Source organism: Ischnura elegans, chromosome 6, assembly GCF_921293095.1.
Source record: "Ischnura elegans chromosome 6, ioIscEleg1.1, whole genome shotgun sequence".
NCBI lineage: Eukaryota > Metazoa > Arthropoda > Insecta > Odonata > Coenagrionidae > Ischnura > Ischnura elegans.
In genome coordinates, this window is record NC_060251.1 from 81,330,431 (window position 1) to 81,357,190 (window position 26,760).

At 39.8% G+C, this 26,760-nt stretch overlaps 1 protein-coding gene across 1 annotated transcript; it reads left to right on the forward strand.

Moving 5' to 3' along the window:
- Positions 1–7,674: 7,674 nt before the first annotated feature.
- On the forward strand, positions 7,675–24,863 carry LOC124161066. The gene is made up of 4 exons (XM_046537239.1): positions 7,675–7,911; positions 12,689–14,666; positions 16,694–19,780; positions 24,079–24,863. The coding sequence occupies exons 2-4, from the start codon at positions 12,694–12,696 to the stop codon at positions 24,665–24,667; spliced, it is 5,649 nt and encodes a 1,882-aa protein (XP_046393195.1). The 5' UTR covers positions 7,675–7,911; positions 12,689–12,693; the 3' UTR covers positions 24,668–24,863.
- Positions 24,864–26,760: the final 1,897 nt, after the last annotated feature.

Genomic DNA, 26,760 nt, shown 5'->3' on the forward strand with positions numbered 1-26,760 from the left:
TTTAAGCCTAGCGCGAGGCCTCCGAGTCTCCAGCAGCTCCCAGCCTTGATCAATGTTATAATATAGATATTGATAGATGGGCGCGTATTTTAACCTTTTAGATAAATTCAAGAGCAGTGTCTTTTCTAACGATATTAGCCATATCTTACGGACGCCAACATACTACGGAAGATCAGATCACATAAATAAAATAAGAGAGACAGACTGTAGAACAGACAGACTCAGAATGTCTTTTTTTCCACGATCAATAATAGATTATAACGGCAGCGAAAAAACTCATAAATAGATTAGATAACTTGTAGTGTAGCCTACTAACTTATGTAAAACTTAATGCATGTTTCTTAATTTTATTATTATTTCTAACATCATATGGTAGAATAATTTGTTAGTATGCGTGACGTTTTTTGTACAGTGTGGTATGAATGTGGGAGTCCAATTGCATGCTGCATGCTGGTGATTGATCACCCCCTGCCAAACACTCTAGAGGTGGCTCGCAGGGTATTATGTAGATGTAGATTTATTGAAGAGAGTGTTAGATACCCCTTCTTCCAGCCCTTGTTCTATGAAGCATAGCGACCAGCATTCCTCTGTTTTGAGTTCCGCGGCGTGCACTACTGGTTCGACATTAAGGATACTGCTCAGCGGTTTCCTCGGACGGAGACGTCGGCGCCTGACTGCTGCGAGTATTTCGAGCGATGCGGCGCCCAAACCCCGAATCCTGCCAAATGCTACCCCTCCCCCTCCTCCCCTTCTCCTTGTCCCATACACCCACGCCACGGCCCCTCCTATCTCCACTCAGCCCCTCCCATAATACCCTTCCATAACCCCTTCCTCTTCCACCCAGAAACAGGAGTATGGGGAGTTGGCGGGAATGTATATAGGTTGAAAGATTTTACGAATGGGGAGAGCCTCTGCGTTGTCGTAGGTCTTTCTGTGGAGCTCCTGGTAACTCATGCATAGCGTTGAGAAAATGTCGAGATTTGTGAGAAATATTTCGAGAAATCGATTTCTAATCAAAATTAAAACGTATACTTCTCAACAAATATTGAAATTTGAACAAAAAATCGATTAAAAAAACGACTATTCTTAAAAAATAGTTTGCGCAGCAATACATGTTCAAATGGATATGGGTTTTTAAATTGTAATTTAAGAGATTATTTCATGAATGGTAGGATCACATGGCGGATTTTTGGAACAATCCCGACCTGACACCCCTACCAAAGTTTACTAGCTTTTTTTTTCAAAATAAGGCAATAAAATAAATAAAAACGAAAGATGGGAAAATTTGAATGCGACATTAATTTCAAGTTATGGGTGCTTGCAGTATTTGGAGGTCGAGAAATTCTAAACAGGTGAAAGCAAGCGTTTGGAGGGGATAAGCGACCCAAGGTAGAAAGGGAATATGTACGGTTAGTACTCGAGGAAGATGAAAAAAGTGGCGATACGGGTGCCATATAAAATGGGGTGGGGCAGGTATGTGTGCTTGAAGAAATAGATAATGAAGATACGGGCGTGCTACCATAAAATATTGATAGAAGGAATCTTATCTCTCTCCCACCCAACCATACTCCACTGACCACCCTGATAAAGTCTCTAGAGCCAACAGTTGCGCATTGTAACCGATTGCATAAGGGTTGATGTAGGTACTTATTTCCTTTTGTCATGGAAACCTTCGGCTATGCGATGGTTGACAATGGTTAGGATTTCATTAGCGTACCTGAAAGTGATTGAGAAAATGTATAGCAATCTCTAAACTGCACAGGATTATTATTTACAAATACGAACATATATATTTTAGAAATAAATAAACTTTATCCTGATCCTTCATTAACTGGGCTTTTCAGCCCTGACATGGTTCTTGCTGCTCCTGTGCGTCGTAAGACCACATCTTCAGCATTTTTAATACGCCCATGGCACTAAAAAGCATTGGAGAATATTATTATCTCGACATTGGGGTCATGACATTTCAAGCGTTTAAGGGACCAACCAGTGTAAGTGAAGGAGAAATTGAAAGAGAGTCTACTAGTGAGCGTGATTTCTAAGGTTAGGAAGAATTAGAACTTAAGTACATGAGAAATGAAATTATTCCGTAACGTATTCTAATTCTAAACTTAAATCTAATCGGCATCACATAGAGCCGTCATGTGGCCAAATATTGGTCCACTGCAGTAATTTATCATTAATATTAGTATTATTATTTTTTTGCTATGGTAGGATTTTTAAAAAATTGTTTTTGTTTTCTTTTTTTTGGGCGAATGCCTCTTTTCTGAAGTAATCCTGTTTTCTTTTGTACGAAGTTCAAAACCACACCATTCTGTTTTGATAACCCTGTATAATAATCAGGGCCGGCACTAGGAGTTTTTTCAGGGAGGGCAATGATAAGTTTGCCGCATCATTGCCCTGATCCCCCCTCGCTCCCTCTCTACTCCTGCCACCCCACTAAAATTTAATACCTCCGTAAGCTATTATTGAGATGCGGTAGTTGAAGTTACACACCTTATGTTTGCTATTAAGATTTTATTAATACTATTGCATAATACATCACAATTTAATAATTATTGTAAAATAACTTGGTTAGAAAAATGCAATTAATTTTTAATACACATGAGTTGCCACGAGAAAAAATACCCTGGACCGGGAATCAAACCACGGACCTTTGGTTTTCCCGGCCACTAAGCTATTCAGGTTCCAGAATTTCCATGGCAATAATAAAAAAAATCAGTAAAATGGATAGCGTAGTGGTCTCCGCAACGGCCTGGAAATCCAATAGTTCGTGGTTCGACTCCCGATCTACGGGAATTTTTCCTCATGTCAATTCATGTATATTAAAAAAGTTATTTATTTTTTCTGATCAAATTATTTAGGAATATTTTTCACATTATAAACTATTAATCAATTATTTTACAAAAACTTCTTAATATCAAATATAAGGTGTGTAATTTCAACTAACGCATCTCAAACATAGCTTACGGAGGTAGAAAATTCGTACTTCGATTCCCGGTCCAGAGGAATTCTTTCCCTTGGCAACTCTTGTATATTTCACCGCCGTTGACGCGGCAGGCTACGAAATATCAAACAAATTTTATTAAATTTTTATAAATTATTTTTTTTAATTTTGCCACCCCCTGAAGTCTCCCTCCCGTGGCACGTACACTCCCTACCCCACCCTAGTTCTAGGCCTGATAATAATAAAAATAATTGACTATGCACGGAGACAGTGAGACACTTTCGACGTGTCGAAAATAAGGAACACTTTGTCTCACTTGGGCATGCGCCAACTGGGAGTGGTGTTACCACCCAATCGTTTTTCCCCATTTTTTTCGCAAACGAATATCGGGGTCAGGGAGTGGATGCTCTCGTCTTGCCTTCTCTTCACCCCGCGAAATGCAAGCGCGCCAAGCACTGGAAATAGTGACGGAGGGAGTGGGTGACGCACCGCGGAGACATCCTCGCTCGGGAGGAAAGAAAGCGTTGTGATATAGAGGACCCGTCCTCTATTTCGGACCTATGTGGACTTCCTCATGCCGCTCGCCGATGGATGGCGGAGTCCAGACCGGTGACGAGTCGCTGAGAGACCGCGATGGATTTATTGCTTACGTTGTTGTGTGCGCCAGTGGCGTAACTACGAATATGCTCCAGGGGGGTTAGGATGGCCTGGGGTAGCAATTCCTCGGTCCTCCCCAGGGAAAATTTTTGAAAAATGGCATGCCTGGAAATAAATTTTACATCATTTTGGCACTAAAGATTTACCTTTAAGCAGATGCAGTTATTAGGTGCCAAAACTAGACAATAGTTTAAGTTTTTTATTTCTCTGAGGTCTCTCCCCCCCATAGTTAGGTCAGTGGTATGCACTATAATAGGGTAATTTCCTTCATCAAAGAAAACGAAAGGCATTGATTGCGATTCGTTACCCACCATTAGTGTATTCATAATATACAAATTATTTGGTTTTAGAAATCCCAGTTTAGACGAACGTTAATGGCCAATTTTAACCTGATTTGAAAAAGGCCAGATTGGCGCCCATGCGATGCCACTCCACGTGACGTCCCAGGGACCAAGATTCTATAATAGTAGTCAGGAGTTTTACATCATCTCAGATTACCAATGCATGAATGAGGCACAGAGCTCAGGGAAACATCTTATAAAACTAATTAAATTATAAAATGTGTCTATGGTCGGAAAGTATCCTTCGTTTGATGGGGTATTAATAATTCTTATTTAAGTGGTAGCGGTAGCTAGCAGGGTACTCTACGCTACCGCCATGCTCGGCAGCAAGCAGCCTGCATGGTAGCGGCGTTCATTGTCTTGCATCCAGGTGGCCTCACACAGCTGCAGCCAGACGTCACACGGGCTTTTCCCAGCATTCATACTTAGCTGTTGCGTTTTCGAGGGCTTGAAAATTTTCACTTTTCATTAAGTCGCGAAAAATAGATATTGTCATTTCAAAATCTAAAAGCGTGAAATACGTACTCCAGGAGTAATATTCGATTTAGACGATAAAAAAATAATAGGAAACCACCCTATTGTTCATCCAATCACCGCGTCCCCAACAGGTATGGCAAATATAAGTGAAATTACGGGCTCGCAGGTGCGAGTACTAAGGGGAGGGAGGCTTGTGGATGGATGGATGGCATGTGGATGGATGGATGGCATGTGGAGGAGGCAACCGAAAGCTAATTCACTTAGGCCATAAGGGAGGTGAGGGAAGGATGGAGAGAAACCCGGCGTCGGCATTAGCCTGTTATTAACGAAAAGCGCCAAGGGGACCACGGCTTAACATCCCATCCAACGGACTGACTGCTGCACTCGTAGTGAAAGCAGAACCCCTCACCACAAGGCACCCAAGAAGTGACCGGGTAGTCTCTGAAAAATCTCTGCCACCGACGATAATCGAACCCGGGCCCACTAGGTGGGAAGACAACACTCTAGCCGCCGCACCAACCCGAACCCCGGGTGACTCATTAAAAGCAGTGTTAAAAGGGATAATGTAAGTAAGTAAGAATGTAAGTTAGCGGGAAAAGAGAGGATGATAATAGAACTTATAGATGGAATTAAAGGGAATAGAAGGTACTGTGAGTTAAGAATGAAATGGAATTTGGAGGTAAATGACTATCGGGGTGATTCGCAAAATGCTCTACGTAAATCTTCATTATCCGGTAGAAGTTTTTAAAAACGGATTGAATAATCAATGAATTGAAGAAGGTACCTAGTTCACTTGGGGAGTGAGTACAATATAGTGCGCCCCATTTTTTTTCAACCTCTTAACATTTAGACATATATTGGGCGCAGTAATGATATGCTAAAAATCAGGCCAAATTTTAAATATGTTTATGTCTCCAAAAGCCCTTAATGTAATATAAACCAATTCCCTCAAATTGGCAATAAAAATCTCTCACTGTCGAAAAGCGAGGAGTTACATTCTTATCTGAGAAAAAAATCGTTCTGTTTTTGTGTCGGAGCATCTATTTTCTAGGAATATAATGTTCTAGCAAGGAATGCGACCACGCGCTCTACTTTACGCTGACTGCTCGTGGGCCACAGTCACGGTCAGCTGATTAGTCTTGCATCCCCATTATATTAAGTCATCACGTCTTTGCTAGCAAGGCTAGAGGGAACAATTTTCTGCAAAAAAAATTCTGACAGAATCCGGATTAGGTATTCACTCCAACGTACAACCTATAAAATTCCATGTGCATATTAAAGTCAAACGCTTTTACTCTTGTTTGCGCATTACGTTCTCTTGCCAGTTAGGTAGGAAGGTTACAATTTTTACGAAGTCAAACACGAGTAGAAATGTTTTTCGTTTGAACAACACAAACTATGAGTGAGTCACGCAAACTTACCGATCGAATATGACCAACTTACAGCTCTATTTGCGCGTTTAAAGGGATGATTTGTTTCAAGTACCCTTTACTAAGCGATTTTAGATTTCAATCAGCTCTTTTCGTTTATTTTCCTGTGAATAAATTTTTTAGATCATCGAATTCAGAAATTGGGCAGAGAACTTAACTTTTAACTCGGGATGCCGCTTACTCCTATATGTATTGAACTACTTATAGGAAGGTGTTTTCTTCGGAAAACTATCGCTGACTTCAATTCCAAGAAATCCGATCAAGGGCACTGCAGTAGCCTCTAACATTGTAAAAAATCAATAAACTACTTTAGCAAAACGACTGTTCACTGCGGTGCTAAACACCTCCTGAAAATGAATCGATGCGATGAGGTCGTCAGGGAAATTAATGTAAGAAGGAGCGTTCCCTGCATGCATCTAGGCGTAAATATTTTTAGGAATTAGTTTCGTGACACCCTATGGAATTTCTATCAAGTTAAGCGTTGAAAAATAAAAAAAATTGAGTGAATCGAACCAATTTGAACAAATATTTGATCCCTAAGTTTCACGAACCACCTACAGTTGATAACTGTTAGTACGAAGTGCCGGCTATAAAAGTTTATATTAAATTACATTTTAAATAATCTTTGAGCTTAATTTAACGAGAGCTTTGAGCGAGTATCAACAATACGACTGGGCAATTTCAACCAATTGAGAAAAATTGTTTCAGACAATTATAATCGCACATTTTCGTCCAACCTTAATTATCTGATGTCCTTAAAAAACTAGGGTATTAAAAATAGTAAAAAAGGGTGGGTGCCCAAGAGAAACAGTTTTCATGGTATAAATCCAAAGTGCATCCAAAAAAATGTTTGCGTTGCCACAGCTCAGGGACTAAGTAGTTGCGAACCCATGTTTATGGACAAATGATGCTAAAAATTGTCTCCCCAACCATCTCCTGAAGTATTGCAGTTTTTTTCTTAAACACCTTTTACGCTTTTACGATTATTACGCTGATTTTTTAAAGGGTACACTGTAATCGTGTATGAGTGAAGTTATATTAGTATTTTTACTTCTACCGGTTTTGGTAAACCTACTGCCAGGCCCGGAACTCGGGCGGGACAGAAGGGGCACGAGCCCCGGGCGGCAGATTTCATGGTGCAGCCAAATTTGAAAAGCTTATTTTTAAAAAATACACAATTTTTCTCATTAAATTGTTTAACAATAATTATTAAAATATAAACTATTAAGCAATATTATTAATGAAACTTCTTGATGCAAACATACGGCGCGTAATTTCGACTACCGCATCTCAAAACGATAGTTCACGGATGTATTATATTTAGTGGTGGGGAGGAAGGTGGAACAGGGTAGGGTGGAAGGCAAACTGATATTTACCTCCATTGACCAAACTCCTAGTGTCGGCCCTGTTCATAGCACCAGTTCTGTTGGATCAATGTATGATGGTAGCCTTAAAAAAAGGTTCATTTGGTGTACCTCTGTATTCCACTGCTTATGTAAAGTGTAAACTATTATTGTGTATGAGTGGAGTAAAGTTATATAATTATTTCTACCTGTTTTGATAAACGTACGCCTCAATGAGCACTCGTGATTCATTTTCGACCCCCCCCCCCCTCCGCCCGCCTAAAACATCGTGAACGATACCTCCTAATCCTTGCGAGCAGATAAGCAGACAAGGATAAGAATTCCCCTTTCGACGGAAAACCTATCTCCTCCTTTTTTTAAGTGCGTTCGAGCTTATAATCCGATTTGTACACACGTTGAGCGCGTATATACAAGACAGGACTTGGGAGTGATGACTCAGTTCAAGGAAAGGCGCCGGGCGTCAGTCATGTGGAGGCTCTACACGTAGTTCCTTAATCCGCCGCACTGCGCCTTCGGTGGGAACCGTCATCACCGTATCGCGCACGGAAGACCCAAATCAGCTGGTGATCGTCCTTAGTGAAGTAGTGTGTTCGGGGAAAGCTTTCAGTGGGATTCAATGTCACCTCTTCTCTCCACTGCGAGCAGAATTCTTGCTGTTGTCGGCGAGGGCCACGCCCACCTTGGAGTCCATAGCGGTGAGTACGAACCGAACGCTTTCTGCGCGGCAAGTTCATGGTTGTCGCCACTGGTCGGATGTGGTATTACGTGTCCAAGTTTTCCCGCCAAGCTTTTGAGTTGCTCTTCCCTCAGCAGCAAGGTCGTAACCATTTGAGGAGCTTCAGCACCCCTTCAATTTTATTCTACACTTTCCATAAAAAAAATTGTATCAGTGAATGTTTAAATCCAAATGCAATCACGACTATTGGTGCTTGAAGTAGAGGACGACAGTCAGAGAAGATATTTCGGTAGGGTAGAGGTCCAATGTGATTGAATCTTAACAGATTTTAAGGAAAATGAGGCGTTAATAAGCTTTTGTTGATCAGACTGAGATTTAAATGTGCCAAACCTAAAAATTATGTTCTTCATTTTGGCCACATATAAATATATTTTCATAAAAATAACGCCACACCTGAACGTCCAAATAAAGGGAGAGGAGGCCCAGGCTTTAACCTCCCTCCCTGCCCCCAACTTCAGCTGCTCCCTATGTGCAAGCATTCAAATTAGCAATACAGCTTTCGTTGTTTGTAAATTCATAACTTTCCCATTATGGCGGCGCTAATAATGAAGTGGTAGATATTTAACCTTGACAGGTTGGTGGCCTTTTGGGACAGTTAACTTTTAGCACTTAATGATTTTGATTTACCACCACTCACACCGGATCTGAGTCCTTCGACACAAAATTCTAATGGAGTGTCTGCTTTGAGGAACAAGTTCCTATTTTTTTCAAGCCAGGCTATCGAATACTCGTTCTACAATCATTTTGTTTGCTTAAAACGTATTTTTATCATGGCTTCTACTATCTATCGCACAAACGGTTTCTTTTGATGCATTTTAAAAATTTGACTGCCTTAATTGATTTATTCATTTTATTTTTCTTCCTAAAACACGCCTATCCCATAATTACACGTTAAATATTGGAAACTACTCTCATATTTGCATTGCAATTGAAGGAGATATAGTCTCGCTTTTTCTTTAAGAGGAAAAGTGTAAAAAGTATTCGCCTCAAGTACTTTAGATCTATCCCCTTTAGGAGAATAGTGGCGCCAAGAAGGATGTCCCACCACTGCCGCAGTTTTGCGCCGGAACGCCGACGCATCGCGTCGTCACCTTCTTAGTGACTGGTATTTCGGAAGTTTTGCGGTATGACCTCGACAATTAATCGTGAAAATGTGGTTCATGCTCTAGTATTTCCTTGAAGCAAATTTTAATATCTGGTAAATTTTGCTATAAAGTGATCATGTAATGGATTAAGATTCTTTCCAAATCGACTATTACAACTGTGATATTTCTTGTCTCAAAGATTCTAAGTGTGGACAGAAAAAATCAATAGTGTGATCAATTCTTTTGGTAAGATGTACCTTTAAAAAAATTGCCAATCCGAACGAAAAAATAATCGTAAATTACTTTATTTATTTTCTAAATGACGAACCTTTGAGGCAATTAATCTCACGCGTAAGTACATGAAAATCATAATAAACGACGAAAATACTCAATTCTATACATAGCTACAAGTTAACAGTTTTTTTCGGATATTTCAATTTAATGAAAGAAAAAGAGGCACTGGGAGGCATCCTATTTATGTACTCGTCACGTTGTAAGCTGATTTTTATATTGAGTTTCTTCCTTTTTGAATTTTGTCCCAGAGCTTTTTTGTAGCAGACGGATTCGGTAGAGTAGAGATTTAATATTATCGCAGAACAAGTTATCTGTAAAGCTTTTATCTGCTTTGAGGTAGGCGAAGTGCGCTCTCTTGTCTGAAGTACACTTCTCACGAACGTGCAAGAGTTGTTATCGGGCAGTTTCACCTTCCTGACGTATTGCTTAATAATTTGTAAAGATACAAATTAAGATTGGCTCTGTAAGAAAAGCAAATTTCGAATGCTTTCAATGGAAATATTGACAAAGGATCGAACTTTATTAGATTGAATTGAGAAAATACACTAAGTAAAACTATTTCAAACCATATTCATTGCATTGATATGACTTTGCTCTCATCTTTTGCATTTTATGCTGGTGTACAGTGCGTAATCTACCCTCAAAATATTTGCTCTTTTCTAATCTCGAAAATGGACGCCAATACCAATTTTCTCACCCGCCGCTTCAAAGTCCATGTATCACTTAAATCGCGTGAGTTTTACTGTTAGAAAAATGTGCCATTTTACTATTACGGTAGCCATATTTTGCAACACAACTTACTTCTTAACCAGTGACTGGATACCAAAGTATTTTAAACGCGACAGACGCATGTATATGTAAAATATAACTTGTATTTTTAACTAGGCAAAGAGCTACACAGCGTGATAGAGGAATGGTTGTTAGGTAAACAGGGAGGTTTAATTAAGAGAACAGGAGTAATGGATAGGAAGAAGCGTAATAGTCCTAATGTCGAATCGAAAGGTGGAAATTCACTGAAAGGCAAATCGTTCTACTCTTCCCGGGGCATGATGGAGCGGTTCGAAGAGTGTTATATGTAAAACCCAATACATTGGTCAGTAGGTTACCTATGATAACTGGTGAAAAGTAAATTTACAATTCACATTTGCCGCGATTTTTAAGGCTCTTTATTTTATATAACGAGTAATTTTCTCTTAATGCTAAATATCAGAAAATATTTCCAAGTCGCTGGATTACTAATAAAGCCTGGGGTAATTCGTGCTTCTGACTATGGAAACTTACGCAGATATGACGCATTACGTATCGAGCAGTAACGGGACTGTGATACTTTCTTCTTCATCCTTATCTTATACTTTTAAGTTGGTGGTCAGCGCACGATCGATTGGACAATTTGTTGCACTTTCTGATCACACTTTTGGTGGTTGCTTCTTCAAAGTTTCCGCTGAAATAAGAGTATTTCTCACATAATTTGTCGTAATTATGTGACATCTTGCTTTTCATTATCACCGTCGTCACTGGCTAACAATAGTTTTATTTAATTAATCGTAGAGGGCGTAACTTGGTGGAAATCCATAATAGCACGAATACAAGGATCAAGAACTTTGCTATTTCCACATAATATTTTATTAGCACCGACCATGGTTTCGTTACAGAGTAACATTATCAAGGTACCACCTTACCAAGGTACATCCTTGTATTCGTGCAATAGTTTTATTGTTTTTTCTCTTTCACATCCTCCTTCACATGTTCTATATGTTTCAATCGTTATATTTATTTATTTCCATACCACCGAAAACAGCCTTATACGGCCTTTTGCATCGGGGTCATTAACATGTTAACAATTTAACGTATACTAACGACCATGCCCTGGATAGGGGTAACTTACCCAGGCGGGACTCGAACCCGACTTCCAGTTTGGCGGACGAGGACTTTACCCCGCCGCCACCAAGGCCGGCAATGATTTGCTTCAAGATTCAAGATATCTCTTTTCCACTGCTCTCTTTCGCCTCCATTACATTTTCAACATTTTCTGTAGGACCACCTTTCGAAAGCCTTCATCCATGACTGCTGTAATCATCTGTCTAGCCTCACTCGATATAGCTTCTGATGTGTTACCGGTTCATTTTTTCCACTTCAATGTGCTTTGATTTCCAGGTTGTGACACTACGCGTTTCGTCGTCACAAACAACATTATACACACTTGAAGTTGCTTGTAACGACGAAACGCGTAGTGTCATAATAAAGCTCAGTGGAAATATTGCAATGTCTAATTCTACTAATCCCAGGTATAAGTTGATAATTCTTATTGCTGGATGCTCTCGTCACCTAAGAAACTCTTCTGATGATTTCTGTATTGCAACTTCTATCGCTTGTCACTCGGCTACAGAGATAAAGCATTACCGGTTGATATTCACCAGGCGCGTGGTTTTCATTGTTGTGGAGAGGATCCAGCACTTCTAGAGTTATATAATTCAGGAACCTAATCCATTAACTTTGCTTTTTACTTAATATATTTTAGCGTGGTGAAATTGTAGGCGACCATCCCTACGGGATCTGGTCCCTTACTTATTGCACTTACAGAACTATGTCAATGGGTTATCATACGCTAGAGAAATTCCACTACACACACTCTGCCTCAACAAATCATTCTCCTACGAGTATTTCGTACGTTTTTTTCAAATTATTTACCTCCTTCTATGATTAGTAAATGCGTAATTATCTATTCTGAGGGCAATTAATAAAGTGAATACAATTAAATAAAAAGAAAAGTAAATAAATGAATATGCACAAAATTTGCAACAAAAAAGGAAAAATTGGCCCAGTTGCGGAAAACAGAAAATTTATTGCAAAAAGAGTTTGCAAAGAGAATTTTATGCAAGAATATTATTTTTTAAAGAAAATAAAGAAACTTGCATGCTCTTTTTGCGAGGACTTGTTGATTGACACATGCTACTTGTTCGCGATGTTTTTCGTGAATAGTTAAATTAATGCCGTTGTGGATTTCCATAAACAAAACTCTAAAAATAATGTCATAAACATATCACTGGGCTTCTATCACCTCCAAAATCAATAGTAGCCCTCAAAAATATGGTTGGTTTATTAATAAATATTCAAGATAATTCTTAAAAATGTAGTTTTCATTCGAAAGATTAAGTCCAATTTTCTTATTCAATTAATTTCTTGTCTGTATCAAATATGCCTCGAGTTTCTTTAGTCTCGAAAATGCGCATCGAACTTTCGAATAATGAATGCCTAGAAGGGGAAAACACAGTCAGTTTAATAAAACTCTGCTGGAACAGCACGCAGCCTGCATTTTCGCAGTGCATTGATCGATTTTATGTTTCTTTTTCACTGTAGGTTGAATGATGGATTTCCAAGCTCTGGAGGATGCCTTAGAGATTAAGCAAAGCCAGGATGAAGACTACCTGGTGTCACTGGACAAATGGCAACTGCTAAAGCAGAAGCAGAAGGGTGATGGCGCCACTTGGCTCATGCTGGCATCCAAAGAAGGCCACTTGGACTTCACTGAACTGCTGCTTAAGTGCGGAGTAGATGTGAACGTCAGTGACTACAAGAACAAGAGGGCAATAGACTATGCCATCGGTAGGAATCGTCTTCACGTAGCATTAATGCTCTTTCAATGGGACTCATTACTACCCGACTTAACTAATGAGATTGGAAGGAAGAATTTCTTTAGGCTGCTCGACCTAAACCCAGAACTCAAGAGGTTTTTTAAGGACAGAGATGATTTCCACGAAAAGGTGAGGAGCGAAGATATTGACGCCTTGGAGGAAGCTATATCTAGCCTAAAACCCTCTTCAATCAGATATTGTGTGGATAGAAGCGGCCACTCTGCTCTCTACACGGCTGCTAATGAAATGAAACTCAACTCTTGGGCTCTACTAAGGTCTAAGGGTTTCGATTACACCGAGGATGATAAATTGAAGCTGCCTAAACCCTTTGAGATTGGTAGTAGAAAGGAATTTGACTTGGTTTTGAATAAATATTTCATTCCACTCGACGATTGCCACGTTTACAAAATGATGGCTAAATCGAGAGTGCTAGGAAGTTTTGGAGACGGCGGAAGGAGCTTGAAAGATATTTACGAGAAAGTTAATGAGGTCCCGATGACGTCACTTCTTCTTAAGTGTCTCCAGGATGTTCGGCAGCTAGAAGTAATTTTCGATGCCAATAAGAATGACTCCGTTTGCGCCGATAACGGCTGTACGAAGTACGATCTTTGCCACGCAAATCTCGCGAAAGATCGAGTATATGTTCCGGCTGGAGAAGAATGTGAATACTCCGATGTCATCGCCGTTTTGGTGCACGAGCTATGCCACATAACATTACACGTCCTCTTTAAAAATTGTGGGTTGCCATACGAAAAGGACGATGCAAAGAGTAGGGAGAAATATGAAAGGATACTCTCTTCGGTCAGGTCCGCTGAGAACATAGATGAATACGAGGAATTCATCAGGCGAACGAAATTATTTGGAGAAGAGATCCTGGCAGATAAACTTATTGCGTGCGTTCCGTCGGTAGTCATCAAACACCATCTGAAACAGGGACTGTCCAGTGGAGTGAAGATCCTGCAAGATCAGGTCCCAGACCTGCTCCACTACTATCTAACCCACGTGTTCCCCATAATGGAGAAGCATGTCAAAGGCGACAAAATGGCTAGATTGTTTCCAGCAGCCGATTGGTTCAAATTCCCTAACTTGTTGAGTCGTCATAGAAACGATCACATAGCCGTGTCTGGTGACATGGGAGAACCCAAGATGTGTTTACACAAATCATTTAGGGTACATCGGGTTTCTAATCTCCCACTGGGAATCAGCCATCTTGAAATGACGCTAGGGGATGTTGTAATCATAGATTGGCCAAATTACGTGAAAGCAAAGGAATTTTTGGATCTCCGATTGGCTAAGGGTATTATTAAGAACATGGCGATCGTATGGGAAGAAGGGTTAGAATCAGAGTTCTATCGCCATTTTGGTTCTGAGTCTGCGGACGGGAGCCTGGAGAGAAGTCTCCAACCCTACTCCAGTCAAATTGTTTTCATCTTCCCGAAAATTTTCGGTGTTCTAAAAGAAATTGAACCACATGAGTACGTGTGGAATGATATGTCAGATGAAAGCAAATCGTGGGTGTCGGGGAGGACACTTATTTTCCAAGGAAAACGTGTTGCTCTGGCAAAAATATTGACTGGTGCTGTGGATGACCAAAACTCAGTGGAGATGAACTCCCTTTTTGGAGCAGACGGTCTCAATTTGCTCATCGACCGAGAGGACATAGTGATTGGCCGACCTTTGGAATCCACATCAACCAATAAAAGGTACGAAATATTTAACCGCATACCTAGCCGTGGATCAGTTCCTCTTTGGTTCATGTATGTCATCTAAAATTGCATGAAAATCCTGTTTGACTCATTTACCCAACTAGTTAAGTCTACATTCAAAGAACATCACCAGAAACTAACATGTATCAAGTGAAATATCGCAATGCATATTTTTCTTTTTATTTCTCCATTTTACAGTTGCCTGTTAATGCACGGAATAAATTATCGTAGTAAGTTACCTACGATTGGACGGGTTTCGTGACTATGACGCTGCCATACTGAGGATTATCTCCTATTTTCCTCTTTCCATACATTCGGGAATAGCTGCATGGCATAATTAATTAATCTATTTATTTAACTTTCTTCGGCATTTATATTTTGCCATACCTTCTGTGCTATCGGCTAAAAGAAAATGCCTACCTAGGGTTTTCATCAATGAAATTGAGAAAAAAGCGGGCGATTCTTACTCACATCAGGGACCAAAGGATAATGTCTTTCAATTGACGAAAAATGAGTATCTATAACTTTTGATGTGAGGTGTCAATACCAAATTTAGTCCTAAATGATATTTCATAACATGTAAATGGCCTGCTTTACGCTAAAATTTTAGACCAATTCGCCGTTTTTCGGCAAAATTTTGAAACTTAATGTAAAAAATTCTGATGTAAGATGTAAAATAACTTTTTATAAACGCATAACACAATCATCGCAGGTTGAAACCTTCTTGGGATGTTACTAATCTCTCCGAGGTGGTAGTAGCACAGTGAGGTGTCCCAGAATATGAAACCTTCCCTCAATGTCACCACTCGAGATTCCGATGGGGAACTATTTTACCTCGCAGTACTTTCCCTGAAAGGATGTAGTATGGGTGGTTCATGCGGAAATACGACATTAGTGGCTAGTTGTAATTCAAGCCACTCATTTGGTTCAGGTGATCTTGGACCTAGTTATTCGATATGATCCGACCGTGAGCATTTTTCCTGAAAGCTAAAAATAATTCAATGTTTGGCCTACTATTGACAAATTTTGCATTTATCAGATTCTACACCCGTGGACTGTCTCTTTCGGTCGGAAATGATACTTCAAAAACATTTTCCAGAATGTCCCCCAATTTTCAAAAATAAGAGATTTCTTAAAGATATACATACTTCTAATGGTCTTTGAATCTCTTTGGTAATGCATTTCAATGTCAAAGATATTTGTGGAACCCGAAAACCCTGGAAAAGACCGTCATCGTGGTCGCCTTGATAAACGGGGCTAATGCCGCTTCACGGCCGCCATTCTTAAATAACTTCCGATATTCGCAGGGAAAATTAACACTGTAATTGAATAATTTAGGGACGAATCATATGAAATCGGCATCTAAAAAGCCCACATGTATAATTTGGGAAAGCTTTTCGGTCCACCTTCTTTCCATCTCTTCCTCTCCCTAAAACTGGGAGCCCGCACGGTCGAGATGAATGGTACTTCATGCCAAATCGGTGAAATCATTTCAAAGAACACGTCTACCCAGACTCTCGCTAGCACGTATGAATATTTGCAACTAGTGGCGTAACTATATGGGAGGGGGGTGAGGGGATAAATCCCCCCTAATCCTCAGAGAAATAAAAGTTATTTACTACTTAAGTCTAGTTTTGAACTTTAATAACTGCATATGCTTAAGGTTAAATAATTAGTGCCAAAATTATGTAAAATTTATATCCAGGCATGTCATTTTTTTTATTTTCCCGGAACCCCCGTTGCCGGGGGAGGGGAGGGTCACCACCCCAGTCATCCCATCCCCCCCAAAGCATAATCCTGGTAACGCCATTGCCAGCAACACTTTTTCTCGTACTGCCCATAGTTACGTCCATTTTTAACATTGGCAGCCCACTCAACCATCACCTTAAGGCGTGAAGAGTTTTAAGTAGGAATTTGGCAGTTTTACACTCTGATGACGGCAGTAGGATAAAATGTAATCCCTCGGTTGAAAACCCAAAGAGTCTCCGCTATCTCATTTGATTCTCACTACTTCTTTATTTCAGTGATTCTTCCTTCGCTGATCCACAAAGACTCGTTCCCCGCAGTCTCAGGGTAAGACCCCTGATGCTCGACAAAGAGCTCTTCGAGGAGAGGACCCACGATGTTTTCTTTGTGGCAGACACCGACAGAAGTCATCTCGAAAAAGCGGGTCTCACGGATTTCCGCGCTTGGAACTGGGAGGATATTGAATCTGAGGGCCGACTCTTCCTTCTGTCGAGCGACGGTCCAGGCATCCAGGAGGAATTGTTTGAAAGAGTGGTCAAGAGGTGGAGAGAAACTCGATGCACTGGAGATAAGGGACTCTTTTGGCAGTACATTCACTTCTTCAGTTTTGTAGACGCTAAATGGGTCCATCATCACTCAGTCGACCTCGGCACCAGTAGGGTGGTGATAGTGGCCGAAAGACCGGGGAACGATAGGTCCCACTTTTTCAAAATGACTGCTCGTGCCATGAAGGAGAGTTGTCCTGGTAAATGGGTGGAAATGTTTGCCACGGCCTTCCTGGAGAGAGAGTTAAACGAGAGGAAGATGTTGAACTTGGCATCCGATGAGATCTTGGCTGATCTATTCTTTGATTTCACGATTGGAGCTCAGGGAGGAAAGATAAAAAGAGAGCATTTGCAACTAGAGAAGAGGATTTTCAAGCTACTCTGCCGATCCCCAGGGCTGGTGAACATATTCATCGATGATTTCGACGAGCTGGACATCGGCTACAGCAAACCATTGCAGGCTGGTCGCATCACGCCACTGCTCGAAGCGTTCATAAGAGTAACAAACGTCAGGGTCTTCTTGATCACTGGCATGAACGATTACGACTTTCTCGAGAGCCATTTCTCTGCTCTAACGCAACATTTTGTTCCGTGTGAGGGCATCGACGTCGAACAATTCTTCAATTCTCACTGGAATGCATCCTTATCCCTGTTGTCACAGTGTGACAGGGTGAAAAAACTAAAGGAAATGATTTCCTCTTTGGAATCCCTCATTGCATTGAAAGGGCAACAAGAAATCCACGACCTGATCAGAGAATTGAAAATGCACTTGGAAGATGAGACATTCACAGGAGTCAAATTTGGGGCTATTGCAAAGAAGTTTGTACCACTTGTACAAAATGTCGGTGCAGGGGTCAAGGATTACTCCGAAAGGTCTTTGCTAACATTGATGGTAGCCTGCGTTGCTTTCCAAGGAAACTTCAACATTGGATGCACTCTAAGCCTTAATAGATTATATGACTTGTACATTGGCTCTCGTATTGACTTATCATGGATGGAAGTTGAGAAAGCCTCAAAATCTGGGGAAAAATCTTTCGCTTCCTCTGCACTCAGATCATTGAAGAAGCTATCAACTTTCTTATTTAATAAGGACAAGAGAATTGAAAAAAGAAATGGTGATAGCTTGGAAGATAGTGAGGAAGACAAATACAAATATTCTGCGGTTGAATTACTGAAAAAACTTTCTATTTACTCACTATTCAAAGGAAAGGAATACAAATTAAATAATGACCAGATACACAGAGTGGCTGGTACTCGTCTGGTAGTTCAAAGCAAGCATGAGTGTTCATTTGTTCACAGAACTTTTGCTGAGTATATATTCCTGGTTTGGGTCCTTGGGGAAGCTCGCAATGAGGGAGATGCCAAATCTTGGGTCACAAAAGTGCTCTTGGAGGAGAGCTTGACAGGAGTTCGTGGTTTTCTTGATAGACTACTGCTGTCTTGCTACAATAGCAGATTAGAAGATGGTTCTCAAGATATGAAGGAATGGGCTGCCTCTTTATTTAGCCGCCCAGAATGTACTTCAAGGAAAGAGTTAGTGGATTTTCTTCAGAAATGTCTCTTTATGGCAATATTGGAATGTTGTGAAGGTATTCTAAAATATCTGGTGGAAATATCAGAAACAACTCTTTCGGAAGTCCTCTTCAGCAAAGTAGATTGGGACATTGAGAGTTTGAATCTTGCATCTTCACTTCAAGGTCAGAAGTGGAATGGAATCACCTTTTGTGGTGGATGTGCTGGTGGGACTATATTTAAGAAGGAGCATGCCAGAGCTATTTGTGGACGAGGTGCTGGTTTTATCAATGGGATGTTCTTACCAACTAGAGGAATCAGAATGGAGCAGCTGCGATTCCTTGCAATGTTGTTTACAGTGATAGAGGATTATAAGTTGGCCTCAAAACTGAGTGACGTGATTACAGAAAATGGTCTAATGTGGATGTGTATTGATTCAGATGAGTTTTGGGAGAGGCAGTACACAAGAACTTCACTTAAAGTCCTTTTGGATTGCCTGGCAAGGAACAAGGACGAATTCTCTGATATACTGCACGATAAAGTTTTTGGTGAGGACGGGAGAAGAATGTTCATCTATGCCTCAGCCTCTGCTCCCAGCATACTAGACAGCTTCCTCGATGCGATTATTGTCCCCAGGAGTTGGACTAATGTGGTACTTGAAGAGACAAACTTTGCTGCTGCATGGACTGGCGTTGTGAACCAAAAGGATACTAAAGCGGTTGAGCGCCTCTGGGCTTACCTAAAGGAAAAATTAGTAACTCAAGAAAACAGGAAACTGTTCTTCCGCCGGAAAGATCCTGACCATATCAACGCTATGCTCTCTGCTTTCATGAATCAAGAGAATCCTAATGTCATCCCGTTGGTGTGGGATTTGGCCCGCTCAGAAATGAATGATGAAGAATGTAAGTCATTCATTCTAGAAAGCTTTGATGGAGCAGATGTTCATTTTTGGTTCGACATCCATAGGCTGTTTGATTGGCTAATTGGACATCTAAAGAGTTCCTTCCTGTCTGTTGAAGAAGCTTATCGCATACTTCAGGGTAAAACTCTCAAGGGGGAGCACTACTTGCTTGATTTCCACTTCAAGTACTCCCCCTCAACCTTCTACGAGTGGCAAGACATTTTTGTAAAGGCGGGATCTGCATCTAAGGAGGTTCTTACTCTAATGAAGGGCCACTATAAGATGCTGGTTCCATCCTGCCTTGAACTCTCTTACTCACAGCTCCCTGTATGGCCTGATGATGATCCAGAATTTGTCAAGAATATTGAGAATGGTTTTGCGGAGATGCTGCCTGTGTTTGCCAAATGGTAAGATTTATCTCTTTTACACTTTTATTTCAATTTCTTTCACCCACCGTCATTCACATTTGATGCAAATCACGCATTTTTTCCATGCTATTATTTGGCATTATCATGAAAATAATAAAGAGAGGATTTTTCCTGGGTTTTACAAATTGCTACTTTCAAAATAAATCGCAACCATATTTTCATGTATTTTTCTTCATATACTCTTGAGCATTTACATTCTATTTTTATCTAAAGTCAGAGTTGATTTCTCTTCTAAAATATGAAGTTAACAAATTCAGTATGATTCAATTGAAATAGTCCAGTCTAAGCTGATCTATGGATATACTGAAATATGTACTATTTTGAGGACTTTCCACTTAAAGGTTCCACGTTGCATGACCTAAGCTGGAATAAGCCAATCGGTTTCTCAACCATTAATGGATTCATTGTAGAGGTTTTAAACTCATCCTATTAAGAACATATGTACTTCAACTTTGTTGCTAGAGGGGTCAATTAATTTCACCTGCAGATGTAAAAATTTTGGTTTTTTTAATTTTCATTAATTTTTTTACACATAGGAGCCTTCAGAAAGTTTTGCAAGAAACAAAGATATACTTTTCTCTAGTTTAACAACAGCATCAATATTTTATTTATTATCCATGGCATTGGCCTTGTTGCAACCATGGAAAATGCTCAGATCTCAAATGCATTTGAACATTATGGTGAAATGAAGTACCCAGTTAGCAAAAAAATATTCGGTAGTTATAATTCACAGGGTGCTCCTAATAAAGAAATACATTTTTTCAAAATTATAAATTTAATGATACTAAACTTGGGGATATAGGATATTACCCGATATACTTCTTTCCTCAAAAAGATGCATTTACATATCTTACTTACACAGTGAAACCAGCCAAAATGCTTGATTCAGCAATCGCCTATATGTCCCTAAAGCTCAGCATTTATCTCATGCCATGGATACAAATAGGGTGGTTTCCTATTATTTTTTTATTGCCTAAATCGAAAGATAACTCATGGAGTACGTATTTCACGCTTTTAGATTTTTAAATGACGATATCTATTTTTCGCGATTAAATGAAAAGTGAAAATTTTCAAGCGCGCGAAAACAGGGCGCGTGAGTATGAATGCCGGGAAATCTGTCCGTGTGACGTATTTCTGGTTCCCGCTGCCGCCCTGTGAGGTGACCTTGAGGCGAGGCTTGACGCTGATACGACGCAGGCTGCTAGCGTGTAGCTGAGTACCCTGCTGGCTGGTAGCGCTAGGCTTAAATAAGGATAATTAATACCTTATCAAATGAAGAAAACTTTCCGACCTTAGCCAGTTTTAATAAGTGATTATTAAGACATGTTTCCCTGAGCTCTGCGCCTCATGCATGCATTGGTTACCTCAGACGATGTATAACTCCTATCTTCTCCTATAGAAACTAGGTCCCTGTGACGTCACGTGGAGTGGCATCGCATGGGCGCCAATCTGCCCCTTTTCAAATGAGAATAAAAATGGACCATTGCCATTCGTCTAAACCGGTATTTCTAAAACGAAATAACTTGTATATTATGAATACAGTAATGGTGGGTAACGAATCGCAATCAATGCCTTTCGTTTTCTTTGATGAAGGAAACTACCCTATTTGCTCTCTTTCCAACTGCTTCCTTCCTTCAACGAGCAATGACATCTTTTTCAGCAAATGGCCAATCCTTAAAAGAATAATTCTTAATCTCAGGGTAATTACACTTACTAGACCACAACCTTTTCTTTTCACTAACTTCATACTTGAGAATTCCATTTAAGAATTTTTCTACTTTATTCAAAGCCTCGTCAATCTTTGTCATCAGATCATTCTGCTGCTTTGAGACATCAATTTTCTTTTACAGTTGCTCCTCTGTGGCCTCCAGTCAGTATTGTTTACCTTGGCCATACCATTAGACGAAGCTAGTGTTTGAGAATCTCATCCCCACTGAAAAATTTGACAAAAATATTGGTGCTCATGCTTTGCACATCACTGGCAATCCCTTTCTGTACTAAATAAAATTTTCAATTCAGCAAGAAACAGTTACCTATATTAAAGTTTAGCCACAGGATGTAAATAACTAATAGCCACTGAGGATTCCTGTATATAATGCAAACTCTCTGATTTGCCCGTGCCTGAAAAGCATGGTAGGAATTCAAAGGTTAAAGATACTTTTCTTGCGAAGACTTCTTGAAGTAGGGGTAACCATGAGGTCTCTTGGTGGGTGGGTAGTTTTGGGATGGCCCTCCGATACCCCAGCCCACTTCCCCAACAACGCCCATGAAAATTTACCATCAAAACTTGAAAAACTAAAGAGAAATAGTAATTCCCTTTTTAGATATTCACAATCCATAAGTGCTAACTTTTCATAATTTCAATTCATGCCTTTGATCATTCATACCCACATGGACCAGACCCCAGTGGCGCAGCGAGTGGGGGGTTTTGGGGAATAAACCCACCCCCCACAGCTCAGAGAAATTTATAAGTTTAATCCATTTTACTTAATTGGATCAGTATTACTTATAGCATAGTGTTAGGATTAATCAAATATCCCTCAGAAAGCTGTAAAACTCGCCATTTTGAACAATTATCCTTAAAATTTTTCTGGAGGACGGCCCCTGCAATTCCTGCTTACCCTGGTGGGTATGCAATACCCCTACACTCCTAATATTACTTGCACCTAAAACCCTCCTAACCTTAATTCTGAGCTGCACCCCTGCCAGACCCTGCCACTAAACCCATTGGTTTTCTGAAGATTTTTCTAAGCCTCACGTCTCATGGCTACTAGCTTCACAGATATACATAGATGGCAGTCATTCTACCACGAACGCCTCTAATGCTGGGATGGCAAGTGAAACGAAACAAAAAATAATCCATTTCGACCCAGAGGGAAACAAAAATACAAGGCCTATGTTTAGTTTCGTTCCTGCTTGATATTAAAATCACCAAGGAGTTCAGTTTCGACCTGAGACGAAACTTTACTCCCGGGAATGAAACTCAAATGAATTGAAACTCCACTCCTCAAAGTTAAGTCTCGATCCCAAAAGTTGAGCAGAGGGGAATATGAGAGAATTCTTTTGACTCATTATCTTTGACTTATGTGTAGAGAGGTTGAAATATTAAGCTTAAAAATCGAATGGCCAGTTTGCGTTCACCGCTCTCCTGTTAGTGGTAAATGTGTGAGTGCCTCATGTATCTAACGGCTATAGGCTAAACCTCTACGACATTCAACCATACTTAATACTTGGTGTGTGGGTCGAATCTAAAACTGTTCAAAGGTGAAACACGTGGTCCATCTGCTGCAAAACATTTATCTGCATTTCATTTTGTCCCAGAGTTTTACTTTAGTTTTGACCCGAAGTAGTTTTGACGTCGATTTCGTTTCAACCCTGAGTTTAGCTTCCCAGGTTAAAATCCATTTAGTTTCGTTTCTACATTTCACTCCTGGGAACAAAACTATTGAAATTTTACTGGTTTTGACTTTTGTTTAGTTTCTATTGCCACCCCTGCTCTAATGGATCCAATCATTTGCCACTATTACATCAGCAAGGAAATTTACAGTAGGAATATCGAAAAATAAGGAGTATGATGATAGGTAATGAATAATATTTAAGAAACAAACACTACTTATACAATATCAGCAACCACCTTTTTTTGTGACAAGAAGCATGATTGTTTGCCAAAAATCCTAAACCTGGAGAGTTGCTAAGGTATCTTTCGACTAATTATAATCTTTAAGTCAAAGCAAGGACAAAGGACTGAAAATGTTCAGCATACGTCTACTGCCCCTCCATTCTTTCCATGTTTATATATTTTTTCTCAACACGTTCAAGCTAAAGGCCACTAGTATCCTTGGATACCTACTACCTAGCTTTCCAGATCTACTTACTACCTGAAATTATTTAACAAAGAGAGCTTCCCAGTCGGCTATATACACAAATGCATACAATCCAAAACCAAAGAGTAACTACTTCCACCAGTGAGGGGGGAGTTTTGGGGGATTAAACCCCCTCCCCCCCCCCAGAGCTCAGAAATTTTTTAAAAGTTGAACCCATTTTACTAAATTGCATTAATATTACTAATAGAATTTTGTAAGTATTTATAAAATATCCCTCAGAAAGTCGTAAAACTCACTATTTATCCTAATTTTTCTCTGGGAGGGGCCCCCGCACCTCCTGCTTACCCTCGCGGGTATGCCACACTCCTAGACAATAACGTATTAGTTGCACCTAAAACCCCTCCTAACCTTAATTCCTAGCCGTGTCCCTGATTTCCACTGTCTTTTTTACAGTCCTTTCGCCAATTCCATCCAGCAGCTACAAGGGGTATATGTCAACCTCTTCACAGATACAGAAACAGGGAACTCAGCAATTGTGAAGATTCACCCATATCGGTGGAAGCTCTTCCTGGTCCTCTTCAGGAGGCAGGTATCTCTTGAAGCTGAAATCTTGGGGAAGGAAGCATTATTTGATCGCCTGGAGAAGGAATGGAGGGAAACGTACGAGGGATTCCCTGAGGTCACTCCTGCCGGCAGAGAGGTTACAGTGAACAGGACAAGGGCCATCTTAATCCCATACTTCTTTGCCATCCTTGCTGAGGTGCTTTCAAAGGAGGAAGTGTCAAGGATTGTTCAAGCTGACCTCTATGGCCAGACGGCATTCCACCATGCCTTGTCCTGGGATGACCTAAGAGCATTCCATTGCTTTTACGATGTAGCAAGGTGGTCCATGGGTGATGATGCTCTATGGAAAGTTCACTCCTTGCCCAAGTTTGATGATAGAACAGTCCTCTCTGACATCTTTAATATGTTTGATCGAGAAGAGGAGCGGAAGAACCCAGGGATCCCACGAGAGCAAGAAGGAAATGGTGAAGTTTTGTAGGTACAATTCACTTGTTGACGTGAATGTGTGGTGTCTTCTGATAGCCTACCGGGATTTCTTTGTCTTCACCAAATATTTTTGTTTCGATGAGACATTTTTATACTTGATGCTAAAATTATAAATGATTTTCTGTAAGTATTATAAAATTTGTAATATATGTATGCTGTGCCACTAAATTTTATGCCTTCTTCCTATATGTGATGCTATTCTTATTTTTGCTAATTTAACCGCATGTATATCTATATATATAAAAGAAAGTCGAAAATCGTGTTAGTTAGAACACTTATAACTCGAGAACGGCTGCACCAATTTTAGTGACATTAGGCTCTTTGGATTCGTCTCAGCCCCGGATAACATATAGGACATTAAAAAATAGGAAAAGTTCACAAAAAAAATTCAACTTTATCTTAGAGATATGTTTTTAGGAGTTGATTGTTAAGACGGTCAAAAAAATAAGATTTTTTTTCGTTTTTACTGATGTATTGACTGATCCTTTTAACAATATTAAAAAAAAATTAAATGTTCAAACATGTTAAAAATATTAAAGTAATATTAAAATAGTATTAAAATAATTAAATTAGAGGTAAGCTAAGCTCGAATTGAGTTGTCAACAAACACATAACTACCGTGTGTGTAAACAAATCTCCAAGCAATTGTTGATTATCAGTAATGTCCGTGTACTCTGCATGAATTCAAATCTTTTAACTTTGCAATAAACGAAGACGAAGTCACCAACTATCTATCTGAATATTTAAAGTCCTTGGACTCACCTGGCTTACCACGGCAAGATTTACAGCTAAAGGTAGGCTCTGTGTTCATGATCTTTCGAAACCTAAACCAACCAAAACTATCCAATGGAACGTGTATGGTTATTAAAAAAACTGATAACGAAAGTGATTCACGCCACTATACTCAAAAGAAAATTCAAAGATGAGGAAGTTCTCATTCCGAAGATTCCATGATCCCAACTTATATGCCCTTTTGAGCTTAAACGTACTACTTGAATGAATGCAAGCTCCAGTTTGGTATCATTTCCTCTGATGATATAGGTAGGTATTGCTGGCGTTGAATGTTTATATTACTGAGGGTAGTTTTCTCACAGCTATGTATATGTTTAGTAAAGATTCCTGCCTAATGCACTTCACCCTGGCAAATCGCAGGTATGAAATCTTCTCACATTCTGTGTACCTTGAAAAACAACTGCAGCCTCCTCCAAACAACCATATCAGCACCAGAGGTGTGGAAAATAGTTTCTTTGGATGTTTGGGAAAGAATAAAAAAAAAAGGCCTTTCCTGGACAGTGGACCCATCCGTGAATCTTTTCATCAGCTTCTTGTTTCCTTATTCTCTTTCTAGCTGGCTACAAACTCAAAATCTATTGCTTCCACTTATGATTTTTCCCATTTGTACCATCCTCAAAAGTCTTAATGTGGTCACCCTACCCTATGAGTACTGCCAATTGGCACATGATGCTAATATTTTCAGCAACCATCTTAGTGTGTCCTTTGGGGGCCTTTCATTTGACGTTGTTTAGAAATGCCATTCAATATCAATACTTTCATTGGTGATGCAAAATTTTCAGTATATTTAAGTGCTTCTAATATTGAGCCAATTCATCATTGGAAAATTAAATTATTTTATTGAAGATTGTGTATCTTTCTTCAAAGGAAAGCTATCAGTTTCCCTTAATATGCAAGGAACACACTCAGTTTATGTTTTATACAGTATGAAATAAAAACCAAACTGGAGGGTATGGCCTTATAGAAGGCATTTCTGTGGCAACATGCAACTGGGGGTCTACAGATGAATGGAGTGCTATCCTTACATTTGATGTAAGATAAAAAAAGAAAAATTCTGACATATCATCCCAGACTTCAAAATTAAATGCAGTTTGCGTGCATTTAATTTTGAATGATACAATCATGCCTTGTTGTTTTGGTGGTACTTTAGCAAAAACCCTCACAAAAACAATCCACGTCACTGACCTGTATTGTACACATAAATTCATTTTCCTAATTTTGTTACTTTAAACAATGATGTGAGGACTTCTTTACAGTTTTCATCCTCTTCTCACAGTGTTTTTGGGTAATACA